Genomic DNA, 17,747 nt, shown 5'->3' with positions numbered 1-17,747 from the left:
CCGGGTAAGATTACGTTGTCAATCCTCCTCGTTCGAGGAATTCGAGCACGTTGTGAGGCTTTGTTAGACTTCGCGGGTGATCATTACGGCGTTTTTAAAGGATAATTAGAGCCCCTTTTCTGCTGTCATGCGGTAATTACTTTGTGCCCGGGGAAAACGGGCTTTGTTGCCGTATTGACGTTCCAGATGGAACGAATTGTGTGTACACCTGACCTAAAAAAACCCGAACCAACTCCATGACATGTCCCGAAATAGATAAATCGCCCCTTGCCCCAATGTGGAAAAGTAATTGAAATTTATGCTCGTCACGTTATAATGTCTGGATGCATCGGCTGGTCGGCGATTTAATTAAATAAGTGGCCGATATGGATCTACAATGTGCGAAAAAACTGGAAAACCACTGTTTGCGGCATGAAACGCTGCAAAATCAGACTGGTGCACTTTGGATCGCGTGAGACATCGACAAAGGCCACCAAAAGCTGAATTTTTCCTTATGATTTATAACAGCTGCTTTCCAGACATGCGATTTGCATGTTCCCTGCCAGACTTTGGCTCTTTCCTGTTTATTTGCCGCACTGTCTAGTGGATTAATTGTTATTTATTTTCGCTTTCTTCATTTGCCTTTGTCTTCTGTTTAATCCGATATTGATGCCTGATTGCTTTTCAGGTGTCAAGGCTCCCATCCAGAGCCCTGCTGAGCAGTAGCATGTCCTCAACCGACCTAATTTGTTGACAATTATTACGTAAGTAAATTATTTTTGTTTATTATTTTTATTAAAAAGGAAGAATTTATGTGATCCGGAACCAGGCCTTGACGGTGTTCCACCGGCACGAGAAAAACCATCATCAGGCAATTTTCAAGGGTCGGTTTTCGTGGTGTTTTTTGCAGGACGCGGTTTGGCATTTATGTTCCCTATATGTGGCTGATTGAGAAATCCAGTTTTGAGGGCCCTCTGCAGGGCTAAGTCCCTTCACATACGTCAACAGAGTTTCGATTTTTAGTCATCATCAGGCAATTTTCAAATAATATATAGATCACATCAGGATTTTCAAGGCAGATTTTACAGGTTGGATTTTAGCATTTATTTCAAATGCAACATGGAAAATAAAAAACCGAATGTTGAGAGCATTTTGTAGAACAAAGTTTCGTGTATAAAACGAGGAAAGTTACGATTGTGAGCCATTCTCAGGCAATTTTTGACAATTTTTCAAAGTTGCGTTTGGTTGGCGAGGTTGTTTTTGCAGCCCGGAGTTTGCCACTGATTTATTCAGAAACTAATTGAAGCAGACAGACGCTTTTGTATGTATTTCATATGGCAAAGTATGTTGTATAAGTGCAAAAAGTTTTGATTTTCAGTCATTATCAGGAAATTTTCAAAAAATTTTCATACTTGCGTCTGGTTTTCGCAATGGTTCTTGCAGAGTGGAGTTTAACATTTATTTCAAATGCAACACGGAAAGTAAAAAAACTGAATTTTGAGAGCCTTTTGTAGGACAAAGTTCCGTATGTAAAACGAGGAAAGTTAAGATTGTGAGCCATCATCAGGCAATTTTTGACAATTTTCACACAGTTGTGTTTGGTTGGCGAGGTTGTTTTTGCAGCCCGGAGTTTGCCACTGATTTATTCAGAAACTAATGAAAGCAGACAGACGTTTTTCGATGTATTTCATAGGATAAAGTCTGTTACATAAGTGCAAAAAGTTTTGATTTTCAGTCATTATCAGAAAATTTTCGAAAAATTTTCAAATTCGCGTCTGGTTTTTGCAATGGTTCTTGCAGAGAGGAGTTTAGCATTTATATCAAATGCAACATGGAAAGTAAAAAACTGACTTTTGGGAGCATTTTGTAGGACAAAGTCTCGTATATAAAACGAGGATAGTTAAAAGTGTGAGTCATCATCAGGCAATTATTGCCAATTTTTCAAAAATGCGTTTGGATGGCGAGGTTGTTTTTGCAGCCCGGAGTTTGCCACTCATTGATTCAGGAACTAATGAAAGCAGAGAAACGCTTTTCTATGTATTTTATAGGGCAAAGCCTGTTTTATAAGTGCAAAAAGTTTCGATTTTCAGTCATTATCAGGAAATTTTCAAAACATTTTCAAATTCGCGTCTGGTTTTCGCAATGGTTCTTGCAGAGTGGAGTTTAGCATTTATGTCAAATGCAACATGGAGCCTTTTGTATGACAAAGTCCCGTATGTAAAACAAGGAAAGTTACGATTGTGAGCCATCATCAGGCAATTTTTGACAATTTTGACACAGTTGTGTTTGGTTGGCGAGGTGGTTTTTGCAGCCCGGAGTTTGCCACTCATTTATTCAGGAACTAATGAAAGCAGACAGACGTTTTTCGATGTATTTCATAGGATAAAGTCTGTTACATAATTGCAAAAAGTTTTGATTTTCAGTCATTATCAAGAAATTTTCAAAAAATTTTCAAACTTGCGGCTGGTTTTCGCAATAGTTCTTGCAGAGTGGAGTTTAGCATTTATGTCAAATGCAACATGGAGAGTAAAAAACTGACTTTTGAGAGCATTTTCTAGGACAAAGTCTCGTATACAAAACGCGGATAGTTACGAGTGTGAGTCATCATCAGGCAATTTTTGCCAATTTTTCAAAAATGCGTTTGGTTGGCGAAGTTGCCTTTGCAGCCCGTAGTTTGCCACTCATTTATTCAGAAACTAACGAAAGCAAAGAGACGCTTTTGTATGTATTTCATATGGCAAAGTATGTTGTATAAGGGCAAAAAGTTTTGATTTTCAGTCATTATCAGGAAATTTTCAAAAAATTTTCATACTTGCGTCTGGTTTTCGCAATGGTTCTTGCAGAGTGGAGTTTAACATTTATTTCAAATGCAACATGGAAAGTAAAAAACTGAATTTTGAGAGCATTTTGTAGAACAAAGTCTCGTATACAAAACGGGGAAAGTTACGATTGTGAATCATCATCAGGCAATTTTTGCCCATTTTTCAAAAATGCGTTTGGTTGGCGAGGTTACTTTTGCACTCCGGAGTTTGCCACTCATTTATTCAGGAATTAACGAAATCAGAGAGGCGCTTTCTATGTATTTAATAGGGCAATGTCTGTTTTATAAACGAAAAAAGTTTTGATTTTCAGTCATCATCAGGAAATTTTCGCAAAATTTGAAATTTGCGTCTGGTTTTCGCAGTGGTTCTTGCAGAATGGAGTTTAGCATTTATTTCAAATGCAACATGGAAAGTAAAAAACTGAACTTTGAGAGCATTTTGTAGACAAAGTCTCGTATATAAAATGAGGAAAGTTACCATTGTGAGTCATCATCAGGAAATTTTTCGAAATGTCGTTTGGTTGTCCAAGTTGTTTTTACATGCTGGAGTTTGGCATTCATTTATTCAGGAAGTGTCGAACTGAGGGAGTCATTTTTATACGTGTTTAGTAGGGTAAAGTTTATTCTACAAGCATCAACAGTTTCGATTTTTCAGTCATCATCAGGAAATTTAAAAAAAATTATTACATCTGGTTTGTGTGGTGAATTTTTGCAGTTTAGCATTTTTTAGTTGTTTGATTTCCTATTTTACTTAAGAAGTGAAAAAGTTAAATTTTCAACTGTTTTGAAGGTCACAGTTTTTTCTGTAAATGATTCGATTTTCACTAATAATCATGCAATTTTGAAGATTTTGTTAAAACAGCGTCGGATTTGGGTGATAGTTTTGCAAGCCGCACTAAAGCATTTATTTTCTTTGTAAATTGGGACGTGCGAAAGTGAATATTGTTGTGAGTTTCGATTTTCAGTCATCATCAAGCAAATCTTGGCAATTTTGCAAAGTTGCCAAGTTGAAATTTATTGTAAGTACCGCATTGATTTATTCAGGAAGGAAAAAAATGAGGGACTCATAATACATTTGTACGTATGTAATAGCGCAAAATCGATTGATGAAATGTAAAATTTTTCAAAAATTTTCAATAATTTTCCAAAATCGCGTGTGGTTTTCGTGATGGTTTTTGCAGACAAGAGTTTAGTTTTTATTTTTTCTTTAACTTTGGAAGTGAGAAAGTTAATTGTGTGCGAATTTTCTGAGGCAATATTCCCCCTATAATTAATTAATACAGAGTTTCGATTTTCAGTCTTCATCAAGCAATTTTTTACAATTTTTCAAAATTATGTTTAGTTGACGAAGTTGCTTTTGCAGGCTGAAGTTTGCCCTTCATTTATTCAGGAAGTAACAAAATAATAGAGTTGATTTTGTATTTATTTTACCAAAAAAAGTATGTTTTACGAGTGGAAAACGTTTCGATCATGAAACAAATTTCAAGAATTTTTCAAAATTGCGTCAGGTTTTTGGCGGAATCTCGAATTTATTTCCGCTGTAGCTTTCAAAGCGAAAAAGCTATATTTAAGGCATTTTATGGGGGCGAAGTGCTTTCTATAAACAATCATAGTTTCGATTTTCAATCCTTATCAGGCAATTTATGAGAATTTGGCAACATTATTTTGTCCGGTTTGGCATTCATTTATTCATTCAGGAACCAACTAAACGAGAAACTCGCTTTTGCATGTATTTGTATCATCAGACAACTGAATCATCAGGCAACTTTCAATAATTTTTCAAAGTTGCTTATGGTTTTCGCAGATATGTAAGTAGGTCGTCGTTTGACATGAATTTTCTCAGGAGCTCGCAGATTTGGAGAATCGCTTTTGCGGAAAATTTATAAGGCTGCTCTATAAGCGACAAACGTTTCGATTTTGAGTAATCTTCAGGAAATGTTCAGGATTTTTTTGGAAAATGTGATTGCAATTTGCGCTTGCTTATACAGGCTGAAGTTTCAGAGCTTTTCCTGCAGAAACCAGTTAAGGTCAAGAGCCATCTTTGCATCTATGTCATTGTCCATTGCCTGTACTATAAAGGGCAAGCGTTTCGATTTTGGGACATCATCAGGCAACTGGCAAAATTTTCTCAAGCTTGCCATGGAATTTTGTGTTTTTTTTCTGCAGGCGTCAGTTCAGAATTTTTTGTCGCGAAAACCTACATCGAAGTTGGAGATTTATTGCTAAGTGCGTTTTTTGAGACAGAGTGCGTTCTAAATTTGGAAAAAGTTTCGATTTTCTGACTTTATCAGGTAATTTTCGAGACTTTTTTAAACATATGATGAAATCTAGCGGCTCTTTATGCAGGCCTAAGTTCGGTGTCCAATTTCCCAGAAACCATTCAAGCTCGGGGTTCAGTTTCAAGTCAATTTTGCAGAGCAATTTGAGTTCTAAATGAGGAAAAAGTTTCGATTTTGAGTCATCATTAGGAACTTTTTGAGAAGGTTCTAAATGTGACTTGGAATTTTCCAAGTTAATTTTGCAGGCGTAAGTTTGGCATTTATTTTCTCAATATCTAGAAGATGTCAATAAAGAGAAGATTTTTCGCAGTCCAAGGTGTGCTTGATAGGCAGTAAACGTTTTGAGTTTGTACCTTCCTCAGGAAGTTTTTACGATTTTTTAAAGAATTTTGTTCGCACTTTTCGTCTGTTTATGCAGGCCGGATTTTCGCAGTTTTTTGGTAAGAAACTAGCGAAGTTTACAATTGACTGTTAAATCAGTTTTGTAGGGCATAGACCAACTTGCAAGTGGCACAGGTTTCGAATTTGGGGCATCATCAGGCTAAATTTTCTGCTGCTAGCAGTTCAATAGTCAAAAACATCTATTTCGAAAAAACACACCATGCTAGAGTTACCCTAAGGGTCTTACAAGCATATACCTATTCCAGACCCGGCCAGGTCCGGTTAGCCCATCGCCGGTCATGCGGTGGGGCTGCTGGCCCTTAATGGGGCTCCTGCTGGCGGCAGCGAGCCCCGCAGCCCCCGCGGCGCGCCGAGGGCGCCATCGATCCGTCCCCATTGAGGGGCCTCGTGCGGAGCCCCTGATGGCGCAACAGGGGTCCAGCACGCGACGGGACCCCTTCGATCCCCACAAGGATTCCGAGGAGTTTAGAAGGTACCGTCCCCTAAGAATTAACAGTAATCAGTTTCATCCCCAATTTTACCGCCCCAATAGGGACGCCCCAGATGACAAAAGAGACTTCCCTAGTCGACTGTCGTCGACGGATGAGGACCCTTTAATCATTCGCACCAATAAGGGAAAAGTCCGCGGGACGACGCTGACTGCGGCAACAGGAAAGAAGGTAATCCCTAATCACTCGACAACTACTGGGGAGTCATTCGCGCTGTTGATGTTTTCAGGTAGACGCCTGGTTGGGCATTCCCTACGCCCAAAAACCCGTAGGGAACCTGCGGTTTAGGCACCCGCGCCCCTATGAGAAATGGGAGGGCGTTATCAATGCCACCAAGCACCCCAACTCCTGCGTACAAATTATTGACACACTGTTTGGAGACTTTCCCGGTAAGCTCCTTGGCCTACGCGACTTCCAGGTTGCAACTGTGCGGGTTTGCAGGTGCTCAAATTTGGAACCCCAACACTCCTCTAAGCGAGGACTGTCTCTACATTAACGTGGTGGTCCCGCGGCCTCGGCCCAAGAATGCTGCGGTGATGGTGTGGGTGTTTGGAGGAGGATTTTACTCCGGCACCAACACTCTTGATGTTTATGACCACAATATTCTGGTAAGTTCTTCCAACAGAACAATTAGCCTTGATCTAGCTCGACCTCGGGGACTCAGAGGGAGTGAGTGAGGAGTAGGCGAATCAAAAGGGATAAACCGGTGCAGAGTGTCAACTAGGGGGGACTTTTTGCTGTAACAGTGAAGATCTTGAAATGTGGTTTAGAGGAGAAATGCTTGAGAAACCCATTTCTTTTGCAGGTATCCGAGGAGAACGTTATAGTAATCTCCATGCAGTATCGGGTGGCATCACTGGGGTTCATCTACTTCGGAACGCCTGACGCTCCTGGCAACACCGGCCTCTTCGATCAGCTGATGGCCTTGCAGTGGGTGCGGGACAACGTGGCAGCCTTCGGAGGAAACCCCCAGAATGTGACCTTGTTCGGTGAAAGCGCCGGCGCCGTCTCCGTCTCCTTGCACCTGCTCTCCCCATTGTCGCGCAACTTATTCTCCCAGGTAAAATCCTCATATTCCTCCTGATTCTCTGGAGAATGGGTGATGGACATTTTAGGCTATCATGGAGTCGGGCAGCGCCACGGCGCCTTGGGCAATAATCTCTCGAGAAGAGAGCATTCTGCGAGGACTCCGATTGGCGGAGGCAGTCAAATGTCCTCATGAAAGAGACAACCTGCCGGCTGTTATCGAGTGTTTAAGATTGAAGGATCCCTTCGACCTCGTTAACAATGAGTGGGGCACTTTGGGTAAATCTCCCCCGTCTAGTTCCCAACCAGAGAGCAAAGAGTTTAAATAAATTTCCAGGAATCTGCGAATTCCCCTTTGTGCCCATCATAGACGGGTCCTTCCTGGATGAATCCCCCGGTCGGGCAATGGCCAATAAAAACTTCAAAAAAACCAACATTCTCATGGGCTCCAACACGGAGGAAGGCTACTATTTCATCATGTACTACCTCACTGAGCTGTTCAGGAAAGAGGAAAACGTCTACATCAGTAGGCAAGTGCCTCCCAACCATCCTACTGATGTCCCTCTTTGCTTTGATTGGCCAATGTTTGTAGGCAAGAATTCCTGGGCGCAGTTACCGAACTGAACCCATATGTTGGGCCTGCGGCACGTCAAGCGATTGTCTTCGAGTACACCGATTGGCTGAATCCAGACGACCCGGTGGCCAATCGGGACGCTCTGGACAAGATGGTCGGAGACTATCAGTTCACGTGCAATGTGAATGAGTTTGCTCATCGCTATGCGGAAACTGGCAACAATGTCTACATGTACTACTTCAAACATCGAACTGTGAGTATAGAGATGGAGAAATAACCATTCCTGAAACTGGAATAATGGTAGTTTTTTGGACGTTTCGCAAGCACGAGTGGCTGGCATGTGTGTGACAGGTGACAGTGACATTAGACACGTATTTACTATTACTCGACAGGACACGTAAAGGTTAACGAACCGTTGCCAACCGTGATGGTTCGAATTAGAATGATGAGGATGCGAACTTTAAATATGAGCGAAACGTCTGAATGAAAGTCGTGTTTGCTGATTTAATAGAAACATTGAAAAAGACGAAACAGGTGTGATTTCTGGCTTTTAGACCGTCGTTAAAAGAAGGTATTCTTAACGTTTCACATGCACAAAGGGCTTGCATCTTCAGAGAAAAAAATTTGGAATGAATCGAAAAGATTTGTCGTGTCTTTACAACGAGTGGCAGTGACACTAGAGGCGTATTTACTATTACTCGACAGGAAATGTCAACTGCACTGTTGCCAACCGTGCAAAAAAATTGCGGTTTACTCATGATTACAGTGGAAGCTGTCCAGCTAATATGTTGAGCATGCAAGGCATGCGGATGAGCGAAACGTCTGCATGAATTTATGTTATTTTTGGGATTTTAGGTAGTTGTGGAAAAAATGTCTTATGGACGTTTCGCAAGCGCGATTGGCGATCTTCAGAGGGACAATTTGATATGGATGTAAACAAACTGATGAAATTAGTTGTCGTTACAGAATGTCAAATTTTCGGTCGGCTTTTAAAGTTCTGGTACAAATAATTGAACCACCCTGTATAACGGATTGGATGCTGTTTCCGGTGCAGATAACGGATAAGCTCAATCCGCACTAGTTTGGTCGCAATTTTCACTTCTTTTTTAACTTAAAATTGATGAAAACCTACCTAAATGCCACGTAACCAAACCGATGACATTTATTATCTATTTAAACAGCGTGACAGTGACGTTAGATTGACACTAGAGCATATATCGTATCTGACTCCTTGCTTAAATGACATGCGCAAGTCAGTTTGAGGTTACGTTAATCAAAACAAACTTCTATTTACCAAAACGAGTATGCATTAGGGCTCGGAATCAAACTCTAAATAAGCCGCAACAGATAAAAAAGTGCTATTGTAGGCACACTAATTGTAACACCGCGCAAAAGTCGATGTCGCGAGTCACCAGAACACAAAAACACGTAATTTTATATTCAGTTGCTGGAGGGTAAATAATTATTTTCATTTGCTTGTAAATATATAACTATTTGTTTAAATGCTTGTAGAATATGAATAACTTATTTTACAAAAGTTTACAAAGTGCATATAAAAATATTTGCACCTTGTGAGCTTGATAATGTTGGAGTTGGAGTATTGGTAGTGGTAATTGGAGTATTCGAATTTTCGAGTTATGACTAGCCATAATTATTCGCTTTTTGAATATTCGAATACTCGAATTGTTCGAGTTTGATTCCGAGCCCTAATACCTAATACATACACGTTTTGGTAAATAGAAGTTTGTTTTGATTAATGTAACCTCAAACTGACTTACGCATGTCATTTAAGCAAGGAGTCAGCTAGGATATATGCGCTAGTCATATTGATTATTGCATGACAGGAAATGTCAAGTTAGTGAACTGCTGCCGACCGTAGAGACCGATTTGAGGGATTTTTAAACATTGGTTGAGCATGTAAAAGATTTTTACAGTTTCGCTTATTAATTTAAGGAGAAAAAAGGGCATCAAACATTGCAAGCCAATCAGAAAGTGATTCAATAGGCACAGTTTGTATGAGTTCAATTATTTGTAGGCAAACCGATGACTTTTGCTGTTCCTTTACATCGAGTGACAGTGACATTTAAGGTGTATTTACGTCAAATTAATGAACTACTGTCAACCGTCGGGAGGAATTGTCGAAAAATTTTCAATTTTTGTTTTCCATACCCTAAAGTTTTGAACTTTCCGTTCAAGCATTGTTTCCCACAGAAACTTTTAAACGTCTGAAAATTACGGGATTTGAGAGACTCAAAAATTATTAAGTGAATTTGTCAAAAAGCAACAACTTTATTTCACGTATCTGGCGCCTCTTTACAATGATTCGTTCTTTTCTGTGTCAAAACAGCCACCGTGGAAAACAATTTCATCCAAGCATTTTGCAAGCGCAAACAACAAACAAGTGCTGAAATAAATGTGAACAAACTGAGGATTTTTCTTGTGTCTTTACAATCAGTGACAGTGACATTAGAGGCGTATTTACTACTGTATGTCAATGTCAATGTCAAGCTCAGCGAACTGCTGCCAACTGTAGAAAAATAATGGCGGCATTTCTGACTGGTTTACTTATGGAAGCTTTCGAGTGCCGAGCAAACCATCTCTGAAGATGCAGGCCACTCGTGCTTGCGAAACGTCGAGAGACCAAAAATATTCCTAATTTTCGTCTGAATAGTTCCTCCATTTGAAAATATGCAACTCTGATTTTCTCTTGGAAGCTGGAAGGCTTCATGTTGTTTTCCCTGAAGTTGAGATTTAACTGTTTCCGTAGGTGGCTAATCCTTGGCCTACTTGGACGGGTGTGATGCACGCCGAGGAAATAAACTACGTATTTGGAGAGCCGCTGAATCCCGAAAAGTCCTACACTGCGCAAGAAGTCGATTTGGCGAAGAGGATCATGCGATATTTTGCAAATTTTGCCAAAACCGGTAACTAAAGCTACTCAACATTCATTCCCCAGGGGATTTCCTAAGGGAAACTGTGTGGGGTTTGCAGGTAATCCGTCGCTTGCGCCTAATGGAGTGTGGACGGCCACCTTTTGGCCCCTACACACGGCCTATGGAAGAGAGTACTTGACTCTGGATGTAAATAGTACTGCCACTGGCAAAGGCCCGCGCTTGAAACAGTGCGCGTTTTGGAAAAAGTACCTGCCTCAGCTGCAGCAGCTTACAGGTAAATAACTGTGCTATCAATTCGGTGGGGGAAAACTGAAAATCCCTGCTGCTTCCAGTGGAACTGCAGCAAAAGCCGCAGTTGTCCAACTGCACGAGTGAGGGAAGTTCCCTGACTATCAGCCAATCGCAGGTTGGCGCTTCGCTGCTCTGTCTGATTTTCAGTGTATTTGGGCGGATGTTCGCGTAGAGAGATCGTAGAAACTAGAACCATTCCAGCATGGTGCTTGATTTCTACGGAAAGTTCCCAAACAGTCAGAGGATGAAGGAACTTAGACAATTTTTGCTTATCGCTGTGTAGACAACAGTCCCAAGAACAATGAGTAATGGACGTGTTTAGAGGTTTGATCTGTGACTGAGGATGGAGGTGCTTTGGGTGTGAAACCTTGCGGTTAATCTGAACGGCCTAGTTCGATGGAAACTTTACACATATCCTTAGATCTCTAAGCAATTTGATTTTTATACATTAAGTGGTATTTTGCGTTCCTGCTGATCAACCGGCTGGGGTGTCTGAGAGGGTCGATCCGTACCGTTTCAGACATCCTGTTGTGAAACGATGCATATCATTACTAATATCATCGAGAAAACTCTTAACCTAATATATAGGTAGTGATAACATACGATTAGCTTTTTGACTCTATCAAGGTTTTAGTCCCAAAGTACCTGGCTTCCAAATAGTACTTATAAATGAAGAGTTGTATATTGAATTGTAGGGTAAACTTGGATGTATTGGATGCATTGAAGGAAATATTCGCAACATGAGGGAATCCCACTGTTATCGGCTTTTTTCGGCCTCTATATCCGTCTAAAGTGGCGCTCTGTAAACAAATCTCCACATTTTTTGCATCTTTTAGTCAGCTTCTTGTATAGGAAGGATTTGCAATTTTTACATTTAGCGGTATTTTTATTTACAAAACTTTTGTTAAAGTGGCAAAGGTAATGAAGATTATGGAATTTTTTCGAGTTGGACAGACTGTCAATTTTTCTCTTTGGCTAAGTTTTTCTATGAAAAATTGAGCCACTCTGTATAACATATTTGTCGCTGTTTCCAGTTCAGATACTCCAAAGGTTCAAACCGCATTAATTCAGCGGCTAATTTAACATTTTTTATACTACGTTTTATCAAAAACCAGCTGAACTGCATGTAAACAAACCGATGACATTTGTCATGTATTTACGCGGAGTGACAGTGACATTAGAGTCGTATATACTATTGCATGACAGGACATGTCAAGTTAATGAACTGCTGCCAATTGTAAAAACGAAATTGGGGCATTTTGTGACATTTTTTGAAATTTTCTACCATTAAATCTATCGCTTGTAAACAAACCTATGAAATTAACCGTGTCTTGGCAACAAGTGATTTTTTTGAAAATTTTTGGAATTTCTCATGTCATAAATTGGTTCAAAAGACCACCTATATCAGACGTAGACTAAGCGATGACAGTTTGTGCCTCTTTACAATGAATGACAGTGACATCGGAGGCGTATTTACAGCTGTCTTACAGGAAACGTCAAAACAGTGAAATGCTGGGAGAGTTAGAGACGTTTCTAGAAAGTTTTGAGTGTCTAGAAGATTCTTAGATTTTTTCATATCAATTTAGGTACCAAAAGTTTGCAAAAACTCATTCAACACACATGTTTTTAGTAATTTTCAGTTACTGTTACTTGTTACCATGCAAAATATTTTCACGCTAGTCTCAAATCAATCAAAAATCAAATCATCAAAATCAAATCAATCAATCAATCATCGATCAATCGATCAAAAAACTGCGCACTGACAGCCTAAATTACGTAAATTTGGACAGAAAACGATGTGATATTGCATGTAAACAAAGCGATGACATTTGCTGTCGCTTCACAACTAGTGACATTGACATTTAAGCAAATTTACTACTATTTGAAAACAACTGTTAAGTCAACAGATCCTATCAACCGTAGAAGATAATTTGGGGGATTTAAAGAGACTTTTGAATGTCTAGAAGGTTCTTAAGGTTTTCCATATCAATTTCAGAGGCTTGCAACAAAAAATCCAAATCACATTTTCATTTATTTGCAGGCCAAAGATTATTTTGCTGCTTCCTAGGAAAAATCGCATATTCACAACAAAAACATTGCAACTTTAGGCTAAAACTCCACAAAATTGCATATAAACAAACCAATGGCTCCCTCTTGACAACGAATGACAGTGACATTTGAAGCGTATTTGCAACTGGCCGACAACAAAAGTCAAATTACTGAACTGTTTTCAATCATGGAGAGGAACGTTTTCACAGCCTTTTGAGTGTAGAAGATTTTTTGGGTTTTGCCTATCAATTTCAGACCCCAAAGTTTGCAAAAGCATTTCAAATTAACCAGAACGCGATTCAATTTACATGGTTTTAATTCTTTTCGATTATTTATAAGCAATTAGTTTGAGCATAAAGTCACATATTCACAGCCTAAAATGCGCAACTTTCGGTTAAGCGATGACAGTTGCTGTCTCTTTCCAACGAGTGATAGTGACATTTAAGGCGCATTTACAACTGCCCGATAACTACGTGAAATAAATTAAATATTTGCAACCGTAGAAGACAATTTGACGCACTTTTAGAAGTATTTGAGCATCTCCAAACTTTTAAAATTATTTATTTTTATTTAATCTCAGCGAATTCGCAGTTCTATTATATGTAAACCAACCGATTACATTTGCTGTCGTTCGCAATAAGTGACAGTGACATTTAGAGCGTATTTACAATTGCTCGACAGGAAACGTCAAAGCATCGAAATGCCTTAAAACGAAGAGAGAATAGGAAGCATCTGTAGATAATTTTGAAGGTCTAAAATATTTTAAAGAATTAATTAAAATTCAATTCACATGGTTTTAGTAATTTTGAATGATCCCTCGCAAGAGAGTCCTAAAAGTTTTCTTCTGCCAAATGAAACAGAAATTTTCCGAGAAAATCACTTGTTTACTTACGCAAACAATCCATAGACGTCTGTGGTATATTTAGAACGAATGACAGTGACATTTAAAGCATATTTACATCTGCCTTACTTGAAACGTCAAATGTGTGAAATTTTACCAGAAATATAGAGGGATTTGAGACATTTTGAATCGTTTGAGCACCTAGAAGATTTTTGAATTCAACTCCATTTCAGAACCAAAAGTGTACAAAACTGGCCTTAAATAATCAGAGTTCCAGTCGGCGCAGACGATTTTTAAATAATAAATAATTAATTTTAAATTTATACTGCTGATTAAACTCTGCAACTTTGGTTAAACCTCGGCTGTTTTGCATGTTACAAAACCGATGACATTTGGTTGCTATTTACAATAAGTGACAGTGACATTGAAGGCGTATTTGCAACTGCCTTATGAAAAACGTCAAAACAATGAAATGTTACCAACCATAGAAAAAAGTTTGAGACATTTTTGGAAGCTTGTGAGTCTCTAGAAGATTATTTAGGTATTTTTGTATCACCTGCAGACTAAAATTTTGCAAAAAAAGTTGAGTGTCATTCAGCATGTATTCTTTCAGTAATTTTTAAATGTTATTATGTAAAATATTCTCTCGCGGCTATCTGAGCCAAAAATTGCGCATTCACGGTCCAAAACCACGTAAATTTGGGTAAAATCCCAGATATTTTGCATGTCAACAAGCTGATAACATTTGCTGCCGCTTTACAACTAGTGACAGTGACATTAGATGCGTATTGACTACTGTGACAGAAAAGTCAAGTCAGTGAACTGTCACCTACAGTTGAAGCAATTCCTCTGAGTACAGGGTGTCTCAAATGAAAGTGGCACATTTGCCTGTTTTTCTGTGGAATAAAGGTCTACTTTAGATGGATCTAGAAAAGCCAATTTTTTTGACAAAAAAATCACCCATGGCTAGTTGAGAATCAATTGGTACATTGGGCTAACGATAGAAATTTGCGCATTTGTAGGATTTTCGGAATTACTTGATTATGCCTATAATCACTCGTAGAAAATTGAACATAAATGTCCCCAAGCAAAACCTGAGATCTTAGCGGTTGCCTGACATTGAATCAACTTGGTTAAGTGCCAAACCTTTAGCAAAACCACTAATTTAAAAAAATGCACTTTACCAACAGTAAAAGTAAACTCCCTTATCCAGGCCCTTGCTACAATGTCTCTTCGCTGCCTTATATCGATAACTTTACAAATATAGCGACAAATAACTATTTCGTACTGTAACTGGTAGTCGTTAGTAACATAGTGCCTCTGTATTTATGTAGTGTTCCTGACTGGGGGGATATTTCAAGGCACATCGGGTAAGATTGGAAATGATTGGTTGCAAAGTCCCTGTGATAATTTCCGAGAAAACCCCTTGGTCCTTTCCTTCTAAGCTAGTCCCGCATTTCTACTACTCAAACATACATATCCACTTATGGTGCGAAACTTAATGATCTAAATTTACCCGTAGTTCTTTCTATTTGTACATAACTCGCTCTGTATATGTTCGTTTCTTCCCGCCACTCTACACTCTAAGTCTGGGTAACACTGTGTTGTGTGGCGCTTTTGTGTTGATACCGCTCTGAGCGTCAATGCGTTATAACAACTCGCGTCTGATGGCGCAACACCATAAATCACAAACTCCCCTGCGATCTCCCTACACATTTATCGTATTATGAGTTTACAACACCATAAGTTGCGCCAACACCTGAAAATTCACTGTGTTACCCAGGCTTAGTACACTCTGCCTGATTTTCAGCTGGACACTGATGAATCAGCCACCGTGTGTATATTAAACGAAAAAAACGCTACTAGTTGACTAGCCGAAAAAAACCCTTCATATCAAGCCCCCCTTTTCACATTTGTTTAAACAATTGTACAAACAGTAAATGTTAGCTCTAAATTAGGCGCCTACTAACTACGTATAAAAGTAAGTCTATCAATGGTTCGTAAAATAATTGTTTGAGCTTTTGTTGTTCAAAGTTGCGCTTGCGTTGTAGATAGTGAGGAAACTAGATAAACGTGTTAACCGCGTCAAAGCTTCAATTGCACTCTGAACTGAAAATTCCCAACTATCTGAATAAATAAGGGCAACTTTCAGGCGGCTGCATGACTTTTCCAAACAACTAATTGGAAAGTATTGGCTAGAAAACAAGCAACCCAATTCTCCAGCCAAGTTTCCTTCAAACGTTCTAAAATGGAATTAAATGGCGATTTTTGCAATAGAAATGTTACATTTTCGTCCAGAAGTTACGATTCTAACCAGTATTTTCCTAGTGACCGACCAGTAGCAAATTTAACTGTAAATTTTGTAATGACGTAGTTTTCATATGCACATTCTAGACGTAAGAAGCGAACTTAAATTGATGTTTATTTGTACTTAGTGTAGATAGGAGGGATTTAAACATAATCTGCAACTTTCTGCTTTATAAAGAAACCCCCAGGAAGCTTCACTTGCTTCACAACCCATTAAGTTGCCGGCAAATGAAGATTAACTGGTTTGTCGCCCAAGCGCTATCAAAGTCCAAAATAGGTTTACCTTGTTTTACAATAACTTTTCTTAGTGCATTTCTGGGTGAAATTTGGTTTTCTTTCAGGAGTTTGCTACTTTTCATTAAGAAAACAGTCATTTAATTCCACATGCATAAATCGGTTGCCAAATTTCAACCAAAGCAGCAAGTCAATGAAAAGTGCAGTTAACCAACCTAAGCAATCTGCTCGAAACGAATTTTCAAATTAGTGAAAAATCAGTGAAAACCAAAGAAAAACGCATTTTCCCAAGAAACCCCACTAAGTTAATGCTAAGTAATCTACAAGCTGAGCAAATTCTCGACTTCAAACGCGATTGGGCCAAAAAACTGTTTAATTTACTTTTGACGCTGCTTAAAACTCGTTGACGTTTGTGGAATATTTACAACTGTCCGACATAAAACGTCAAATGAATGGATTGATGTCAAACGTAGCAACATTTTTGGGAGTTTTTGGCCAAAAACACCACAACGTTTCCACAATTTTACTTCGTTCTCATATGTAAGCGACCCAGCATTGACGTTTCGCCAATATATACAAGGAGTGACAGTAACATTAGCGCCGTATTTACAATTGTCCAGCGAAAACGCCAAATAAATTACACATAAAATGACAGTGACTTAGGAACGTATTGACATTGGCCCGGCAGGGAACATCGAATCAATAAACTGCTACCAACTTCAGCAACATTTTCAGGCACTTTTTCATTGTCTTTCGTTGCAGATAAACTCTTGGAAGTTTTCACCTGGCAAAAATTGCAACGAATTTCACTTTTTACTTATGCAAACAACGCAATGAAATTTGTAGTATAATTACAAAGAGTGACAGAGACATTTGGACCGTATTTACAATTTCCTGACAGGAAACGTCAACTCAATAAACTGATAATCACTGTAGCAATATTTTCAGAGGTTTTATTGATTGTTTGGATGTTTTTTCTGCCAAAAAAACACCAGAAAATGTTATCCACTTAATACCAAACACATAAAATTGCAACGAATTTCACTTTCTTACTTATGTAAACAACGCAATGAGGTTTGTAGTATAATTACAACGAGTGACAGTGGACATAAGGACTGTGTTGACAACTGCTCGATATGAAACGTCAAATCAATGAACTGTAGCAAAATTTTCAGGGTTTCTTTCATTGAAAGAAAAACGCTTGGAAGTTGCCACCTACAAAATAAGACTTACCTTTGTTCATGTAAGTTTTTCATTGACATTTGTGGTATATTTACAAGTAGTGACAGTGACACTAGGAGCGTGTTCACAAATGTCCGACATGGAAACGTCAAAGCAACATTTTTAGGGACTTTTTGATTGTTTAGTGGGTTTTTCGCACCAGAAAAAAAAAGCAGAAAGTCGCATGAAAATGCTAGTTAATGGATTCTAAATCCTATATGGGAGATTTTATATAGAAACTAACGATGTACGTTCCTTATTCTACAAGCTCTAATTAAATATTTTTTAGTAATAATGATTTAAATTCATGTATAGGCCTCAAGACTATTTTGTAGAATTTA

General features: G+C 38.8%; 1 protein-coding gene across 1 annotated transcript; it reads left to right on the top strand.

Moving 5' to 3' along the window:
- Positions 1-667: 667 nt before the first annotated feature.
- Positions 668-17,126, top strand: LOC109534195 (acetylcholinesterase; the record flags this gene model as incomplete). The annotated part of the gene is given in 12 exon segments (XM_048665484.1): positions 668-743; positions 5,727-5,953; positions 6,014-6,140; positions 6,199-6,358; positions 6,411-6,577; positions 6,775-7,029; positions 7,085-7,274; positions 7,333-7,525; positions 7,588-7,822; positions 10,337-10,493; positions 10,561-10,737; positions 10,796-17,126. Coding segments are annotated over 11 exon segments (1,986 nt in total). The 3' UTR covers positions 10,927-17,126.
- Between the last annotated feature and the right edge of the window lie 621 nt (positions 17,127-17,747).

The sequence above is a fragment of the Dendroctonus ponderosae genome, unplaced genomic scaffold, assembly GCF_020466585.1.
Source record: "Dendroctonus ponderosae isolate FM_Combo_2020 unplaced genomic scaffold, Dpon_F_20191213v2 Dpon_F_20191213_395, whole genome shotgun sequence".
Lineage (NCBI taxonomy): Eukaryota > Metazoa > Arthropoda > Insecta > Coleoptera > Curculionidae > Dendroctonus > Dendroctonus ponderosae.
The sequence above is the reverse complement of the archived record's forward strand: the minus strand, read 5'-3'. Positions and strand labels throughout refer to the sequence as shown.